The sequence below is a fragment of the Cyprinodon variegatus genome, unplaced genomic scaffold (genome assembly GCF_000732505.1).
Source record: "Cyprinodon variegatus isolate N-32 unplaced genomic scaffold, C_variegatus-1.0 Scaffold1536, whole genome shotgun sequence".
NCBI lineage: Eukaryota > Metazoa > Chordata > Actinopteri > Cyprinodontiformes > Cyprinodontidae > Cyprinodon > Cyprinodon variegatus.
In genome coordinates, this window is record NW_015151989.1 from 123,918 (window position 1) to 132,642 (window position 8,725).

Genomic DNA, 8,725 nt, shown 5'->3' on the forward strand with positions numbered 1-8,725 from the left:
AGTAAATACACTTAATTTAATAATTTTCGCAGTGTTGTCCAGGTGGAAGATCTTACCGGCTTCCATATTTCTCTGAGGAAAAGCATCCACACAGCGTTATACTGTCATCCTCTTGTCTCACCGGCTGGATGTTGAAGTAAAGGTAATGTGCATTTTTGCTTTCCATTGCACACAGTTTTTACAATGTAGACTGGTCTCTGACCAGATCACCTTCTTAACATTTAGGACTCGGTTTGGAGTGACCTACAAACAGGACTTTCTATGGTTTTTATTCAACAAAAGCTTTCTTTTTACTACTTCTCCATAAATCTGAGATTAGTGGACAGATTAACATCACCTGAGATTTGAAACTCCACACTTCCTCCAGAGCTACCATGAAATTATTGTTTATTTTCTTAAAATTAAGCTTGTGTTGTTAACTTTTCTTGGACGGCCACGTCTTAATAGATTAGCAGTTTAATCAAACTTCAGGTGATGGATTGAACTGTTTTCCCAGATGTTAAAAGCTTTGGGATTGCTTATTAATATATAAGTTTGTAGGTAATGTTTTATACTAATTAAATGAGTCATGTACAGTAGAATACAGGCTGTACTGGATTTTATTCAGTGACATCAGCGTAAAGGGGTTGAAAACAAATGTTAGGCCAGAAATTTCACATATTTTATATGTAAACATTTCTAAAATCATACATTGGTTTTCTTCCATTGTATAATTATGTAATACTTTGTGTTAGTTTCTTTGTATTTCTGCTTCTTTCTGTATCTCTGCTTCTGTCTCCTTGAACCCCAGTCGGCCTCAGCAGATGGCCGTTCACACTGAGCCTGGTTCTGCTGGAGGAATTTCTTGCTGTTTAAAGGGAGTTTTTTCTCTCAACTGTCGCTATAAGCATGTTTAATGTGAGGGATTGCCTCGATTCAATGAGTCGATGCAATCAACTGCTTTTCCTTAGATAGAAAACTTTGAATCAGGTTGTCTGTATGATCTGGTGAACTGTAAAGTGCCTTGAGATGACATGCTTTGTGAATTGGCACTATGGAAAAAAACTGAATTGAATTGTTAGTCTGTCACCAAATGTTGAAAGTGGAGCTAATATGAAGAATCTCATTATGTCCATGAGTTTAAGACGTAATGAAAAAACAGGTGATCCAACTGGAGACAAAAATAATTCAGCAGATTTCTATAGGTGAAACAGAATAATAATAATAAAAAAAAATCCTGTTACAGTAGCTAAAATATCAGCCACAAACTGACACAATCATAAAAAAAACAGACCTATTGAGCTTCATGACAGATGGATACAAATCTGAATGTCAAAAGGTACAAATGAATTTGGGAAATTTAAAGAGATTAGGCAGAATAATTCCATAAAATGGGTCACCCAGATGTTTTCCTTTCGGGGGGGTGGAGGGTATTTCGTATCTGAAACCGGCAACTATGTGTTTACTGGAAGCAGCTGCCTGTTTGGTCAGCGATAATCTCATCAAGTCAGGATGGAGGATGAAGCACATCAGAGGAGAATCATGTGAAAATGTGATTAGGTCGCATGGTGTCTCACTATAGAGAGGAAAAAAGGCACACGAACACACACCCACACGTTACACACACAGACTGACTGTTTTGTGATGTTGCTGTACCATTCAGAAAAGGCATAAAACAACATAGGCTTCTTATCAAACCATGGCGTTTATATGCAGCTACCTTTTTAATTTCATTTAATGCTACATTGTTTTAAATCAGATTTGCATAATTTCTGTTGACTTGCAAAGTTAGATCAATGACATGATCTTTTATTCCAATTGAAAATAATTGGCACACCTGGTAAGAGCGTTAAAATAATTTTATACTTAAGTAGGACAAAAGGAAAAAAACTTAATAAATTTTATTTTCAGAAAGTAATCAGTATCACTTTTTCTGTTGTTAAAACTTTGCTGAGTTTTTGGGGCCAATAGGACAGTCCACAGTTTTCTCTAGAATATTTCACAAAGCTGAAGCAGACGCTGGACGGATCTTAGACGGTACATGTTTGCACAAAGATGGCTGCATGTTTTGCATCATACTAATTTTTAAATACTCATTGATCACCCATCTTCGTTTTTCCTGCTTTATAACCAGGTATACATATATGTAGGAATATACCTCATCGCATGTCCCCCACACAAACTTAATAGTACTTTTAAATTTATTTTACATGAAACATTGTTTTACTTTTTTTTAGTTAGCCAAGAAAATATGGAGTAATCTTTGTAGGAAAGTTTAATTTTGTTCTTTTCTCACTCATACAGACAACTGGCAACATCAGTTTTCAGCAAATTTATATAACATTTGGAAAGAAAGGACAGGGGAGACTTTTCCTGGCATGCATCAATAAACTGGTTGGACTGAATATAGAATCTAATGCTTTTACCAGAGACATCGCGATTTTATAACACCATCATTTGCTGCAGTTGTCTAACGGTTAGTTTTGGAGATTTATTTTGCCTTATTACTTTACTGTTAACTGCAAAGTGCCATGGAAAAATATGGGCCCTTTTTTAGTAGATTGGCCACTGGTTAAAAGAACAGATTAATTTATTACCCATGTGAAACAGGAAGGTTTTTAGCAAAAAATCTTATTAAAATTATTAAAGTAAATTTGAATTTAGGCATAAATGAGAATTTAGGAATGTGTTACAAGTTCTTTAAATAAAAAAATATTGATAAAATAATATATATAAATAAATGTACTCAATAAAATGTTTTCAGAATACCGTAAATTATTTTTATTTTATAAAGCCCATTAAAAACAAAATCTGTGCAGAACAAAGAACAACAGTAAAACACATCAGGAAATAATGGTTAAAAACAACACAAATGCATACAATTATAACATTATTTAAAGAAAATATACCAATTAAAGGTAAATATTTTTTAAATATTTTTCCATGTTTCAAATTTTACATTTTCTATTTTATATGTTTCAATTTAAAAGAAAAAATAAACATTCTAAACACTTTTGAAAAGACCAAAACTTCCTTTAAAAGTAGCTTCTTTAGACATCCAACCACATCCTTTCTTGTACGTGCAATCATCTCCAAATATCTTAATAACAACACGCACTGAGGTGTATTTATTAGTCAAGTTGCTATTTCAAAATGTTTTTTAAAAAGTTGCATAAGACAGCAAAACCTGATGCACAGGTTGTTTTACAAATGTTTATGCAGAGGAGACAGACAAATAAGACATGCATTTGAGGTAAAACGGTGTTCTTGTTTTTAAACACATTTTGGGGCCCATTTGCTGGACAAATAGCACATTGTGGGGACCAACTGATCCATGTGGGGCCAAATGCCTGGATCCCATAAGGGGTATTGCTGTATTTGATTCAGGGGTCATCTTTGGGACTAAGGTGTGAAGTGAGTTTAGGGTTAGATATGAACCTGTAATGGTTAAGGTTAGGGTAGGGGTCACGGTTAGGCTGTAGAAATTAACGGAAGTCAATGGAAAGGGCCTGCAAATACAGTCAGACAAGTCGATGTGTGTGTAGTTGTGTTCTGCAGCCCAGCCTGCATAGCTTTACTTTGGCAGCTGCCCCGAAGGCCAAATATCCTCAAGGACCAATGTCCCCTGTGCCATCCAAAACAAGCAGCTTGTGATTCACTGTGAGCTGACCCTGAACTTTCTAAGTATAGTTACTGCCACCAGCCTGCACCACGGGGTCACACAGGCCCTTAGAAACACATCCACACTAACTACACGTACGTTTAAAAACAACAGATAAAATCTTATCTCATACTTAATATTTAACCTTTACTTTGGTTTGCAAGCCTGCAAACAAAAATATGCTGTTAAGTGTGCAAACTGTTTTTTTAATTGAATTTCTCTCCTTTTATTCACAGGATATATTTTTTTTTAGCCAAAAACCTGCATGATTATGTAAGAAAAAGGTTCAGAGTTAAGAGAACCTGACTGTTTAGAGGAACCAAACAACCAAAACGGAGCTATTAGGTCTTTAAAGGGCACTAGCCAAAAGTTTACAGAACACAGTGTCCACTCTGCTGTAGCTGGAACTACGTGTGTGTTTGTGCAGCTTGTGTGCACACTGTGTGCATGCATTCAGAAGCTACGTGTGTATTTATATTCCTTGTGTGCTGGCAGGAGACAGATGATGCAAGCTCTTTGTAGGGTTTCCAAACGGCGGCCATAATTTTTCTCACCCTGTTGTAAGACCACGATTTATTGCATCACTTAGCAGACCTAATAGACAAATAGGCCACAAAAAAGTCAATCTAACCAGCGGGTATCAGCAGGCTCAGTCTGTGTGGAGCCAAATGATTCTACATAACAAGTGTGATCATGAAAGCCTTAAAAGAAATCTAACTATTAAAGGCTTTGGGTAAGTGCAGGGTAAGCAGTGTGTGTCAGATTGTTTGTATAAGCTAAAAGTCATTAGTCTTCTGACTTTAGTAATATCTTTAGACTGACCAAGATGGCCGGCAGGTAGAATTGCTTCAAACTAAAATCTTATATCTCCATCCTGTGGAAAAAAAGGAGTACTGCAGTGACTCATTACAGTATTTGCTTTTCCTAACATGAACTTTAATCGCTTAAAATGAAAACTGTGCAATTTAAATCAATTTAATATAGTTATTAACATTACAAAAAGTATCATAAAAGAACATTTTTCTTTATCAACTCTTGCTAGTGAGACTAAAAGAACAGATTTCCTTTCCTGTATATGCATTGATGTACAATGCACTATTACTTTCACAAACAATCAGAAAAGGGTTAGAGAAATACTCTAATATATGAGTATTTGATTATTTAGTCTTCTGTTGTTTTTAAACTATTTTCTATTTCAAACATCTCTAAGGCAAGATGGATATTTTAAGTTTATTTGATGTTTGTACAGCAAGCACCATTGCCTGTATTTACAAGGAATCTAAAATCTCAAATATATAATTTGATTTAATTTTAGGAAAAATCTTTTTTTTCCGGCTTTCTAAGAGTTTTCTTTTATCTTAATGAAGTGAAATCCTTTCAAAAAGCACATTAAGCTCGGAGAAAAGCCAAAGCTTCTAAAGTGAAGAAATATTAGAATTGGTGAAAAACAGTTTCAGTGAGTTTAATCATGTCTTAAGAAGAGAAGATGGTGGAAACAGAACGATTTTTTGGGCCAAACAATGATTTATTAGTGTAAAAGATGAGCACATCCACTTCTTTAATCACATATTTGTTAATATGGAGATGAGCCTTATAATCCCTACAGGGGGAAATTAATTAGTTTAACTGTCAGACGGATTAAAAATGCAACCCAAGCAATATGAATTTAATAAGGTTAAATAATTTATAGGACAAATATTGCATAATTCAAATGTGAATCTATTATTTGCAGACAGTAAAATTATTCTAAATATAAGCATTTTAAAATAATTTGAAAATCCTAAAAAAAAAACTAAACAAATATGATAATAATGTAAACTCCACATGCACAGAGGAAGGTATAAAAGAGGTAAGGAAGTGTTTTAGTTTAGTACATAATAAAATCAGTATCCATGGCCTAAATTGTCTAGAAATCCACTTGTAAACTTTTATCTCCTCCATAGCTTTTGACTGCATCATGTAGGTCTTCTCCCTCCCCATGCTGCTTCGTCCAAGCAGAGAAAACGATAATAATCCATTTCAAAGTTTGCTTCTTCGCTCCCTGCTCCTTAAAGCAGTTATCTTGAAGCGCTCCTCTACTCTCCCCCCCATGGCCGTGCAGACAGAGGTGCTGCTCTGACCAACTCTGTCCTCTCAACATTTTTCCCTCTATTTTTATGCTGTTTTCTTTTAAACATTTTGATGCAGTGACTATTTTCTTTTGCTAAGTCTCATCATCATAACACACATTTCTTAATCCAGTCTATGTTCTTTCATCAGTTCAGTTCTCAACATGAATTAATAAGAGCCTATTACTGCCTTTTACTTCTAACTTTGCTTAGATATACATAAAAAAACCAGGAACTTTTAGGCTAAATTATGAGCTATCTCAGAATCTTTGTGAATTCAAGCCAACAACTTTATTTTCTACATCTTTTGCATCATGATCTGCTTTCTATGCAAGTGTAACTATGGGCTAAAATGAAGAAAGAAAACATAATGAGATCATTTTCCTTTCTAATTCAGATTAAAAAAATACCTTTAAATTCCCAAAATATAATAATCTTTTTTTATCTTCTACCATAGAATTTTCATTCAAATGTTGTTTTAAATATCAGTGACGGTGAGTATTAGGGACCTCCATTAGCGACAGTGTTACAGCAGTTTAAAGCCATTTAACTAAAGTGACTATGCTGATATATGATAATCTGATAAGGAAGGCAGTAAGGGTTGTCTTTATTCATGACAAATTCTTAATTTCAGTTTTTCATTGATATTCCAAGAAAGTAAAAGGGAGTGAAAAAAATTCTTTATCTAAAATTAGCACAAATTACTTATCCCTATTTACAGAAAAAAGCTACAGACACTAAGGTCCAATGAGGGAAAAATAATGCTAAAATAAAAAGTAGTGTTGCGCCGATGGCTTTTTTTGGCCCCGATACTGATACCAGATACCTGGATGTGCAGTATTGGCCAATACCGATGCCATCTGTTTGAAACTGATGTGTGAGTGTGTGTGTGTATACGTGTGTGTGTGTGTTTGTATATGAAGAACTGCATACTACTTGGATGTAAAATAATTGCCATCATGGCTTTGTCAAGCTGCTGCCTGCCTTTGTGAAGCAGGAAAAAGACTAATACAAAGTGAATCCAGTAGAACTTTTTATTGCCTACCTGTATTGGGTGACAATAGTTGAATAAACTTTTGACTCTCAAAATGGTATCAGTGCTCTATTTTTTGGTACTCGCCTATACTGATACCACAATTTTAGTGCATTATCGGTGCAACACTAATAAAAAGGCAGACACTTCAATTTGTGTTTACTCAAAGTAAAACATATACAGTACATGTCATCAGTGTTTCTGTGACAGGATTTAGATTCTTTTTTTTTCTAGACTTATTCATCTAAATAAAAATACTCACCATCCAAAAGAGGGTTCCTGTGGCAAATTCTGCATATTGTTCTATTGTGGACAGGACACTGAAGATAAGACACACCAGGACCATGAGGAAGCTGCAGGGAGAAAGATTAACCATCAGTAACTTCCACCTAAATGCACAACATTTTCAGATCAGGGCATCAGTTTTCTGTTACAATAGGTTTGTGCATAAAAAAGGAAAGTGAATATAGTTCAACTTTGCATTGAAAGATTATATTTACTACTACAAACACTCCTTTTTTGTTAAAATGTGTATACAGTAAAGCCTACAGGAATTTTATAAAACAGGGGGATAAACCTGAATCACTGTAATCATGCATAGTATCAATCTGGGCATTGTCCTTGTTAAATGTTCATCAGATCAACAGCCTGGGGGCAGAAAGTATCTCTGTGGAAGTGTAGAAGATGACCAGCAGCTCTTGTGGCAGTTTGTACTCGATAAGCTGCAGCAGGGAGTCAGGTCTCTGCAAGGCCCCTTTCTTAACAGCCACTTCTATTTGTGAAGACCAAGTCAGGCCTGTGGAAAGGCGGATTCCTAGGAGTCTGTTTAAGTCTGCAGTAATTTCCCTTTTCTTGACCGGGTTCTGGCTGCACCACTGGATGAGCTACTGTAGGAATCACTCAGGAAAATGGTAATCAGTCAAAGTAATTAGTTAGATTACTCGTTACTAACTCGTTACTCGTTACTACAAAGTAACGGCGTTACTAAACTTTCAATGCCGTTAGTCCCATCACTGGTTCTCAGCTGTTTTTGGTTAGAGATGTGTCACTGCTCAATTTTCACGTAATAAAACAAAGATTTTTAGCTCATGATTTTACTATGTCTGCCTGCCTCTTGTGGGCAATGTTGCTGCTTTTAAGACCAGACAACCTTAACCTAAATCGGAGCTCTGTTTGGTTGAATATGTCAAAGAAGAACAGGCTGGGTTTTTTTTTTTTTTTAAGTGAAATTACTCCTGGAATCATTACTATTAAAACAGTAAAGGACATAAAAAAAAAGATATTGTTTTGATATAATTCTGACGACCACACAGTTGTGTCTTATTGACAACCCTTGACTAACTCTTTTCTCTGTGAAAGTTTCCCCAACTTTTAGCTTTAAAGCTCAGAACTGTAACTGCTTTGGTTTCCTCTCCTTCCTTTCCTCCTGTAGTATGTATTCCTGCTTTTTACTTTTTGTTGTAAAATTTGAACTAGTGACTTTGTCTTTTCATAAGGAAACTAAAAACCATTACCGCCAAAATTCTTCTCCTGGGTGGCCTGCCCTTCCTAAACTTTAAAAAAATATACTCTAGGTCAGAGGTCACAGATTAGCGGACCGCGGACCCACCTGCTGGCTAATTCGGACCCAACCTGGTATTTATTTAGAAATTACTGCTGGAGAATTGGCCCGAAAACAGCCAAAAATCGTACAGTGTATGCTGGCTTTAGAGTTACGATAGTATGGCTTAGACTCAAGGATATTGTGTGTTAGATTGGTATTTGTAGCAAGATTGAAAGACTGATGTTTGCCAGCCAGGTGATCAACCATTACAGGAGGGGGCAAATTTGCATTCTAGTGACACACACACACACACACACACACACCTTACCAACAGGTGGGCCTATCCTGCCAAGAACAGGACTTCTGTTTCTAGTTTATTTTTTAAAAGCAAAAACCCAAAA

The 8,725-nt window shown here is 35.6% G+C and overlaps 1 protein-coding gene across 1 annotated transcript in view; it reads right to left on the reverse strand.

The window, feature by feature from the left end:
* The window catches only part of LOC107103821 (potassium voltage-gated channel subfamily KQT member 1-like), a gene marked incomplete at its 3' end in the record, with an annotated part of 29,635 nt that extends 22,493 nt beyond the window's left edge, over window positions 1–7,142 (reverse strand). Inside the window, exon 1 of the mRNA XM_015403655.1 lies at window positions 7,044–7,142. Coding sequence (XP_015259141.1) covers window positions 7,044–7,127 — 84 coding nt within the window. The remainder of the gene's footprint in view (window positions 1–7,043) is intronic.
* Between the last annotated feature and the right edge of the window lie 1,583 nt (window positions 7,143–8,725).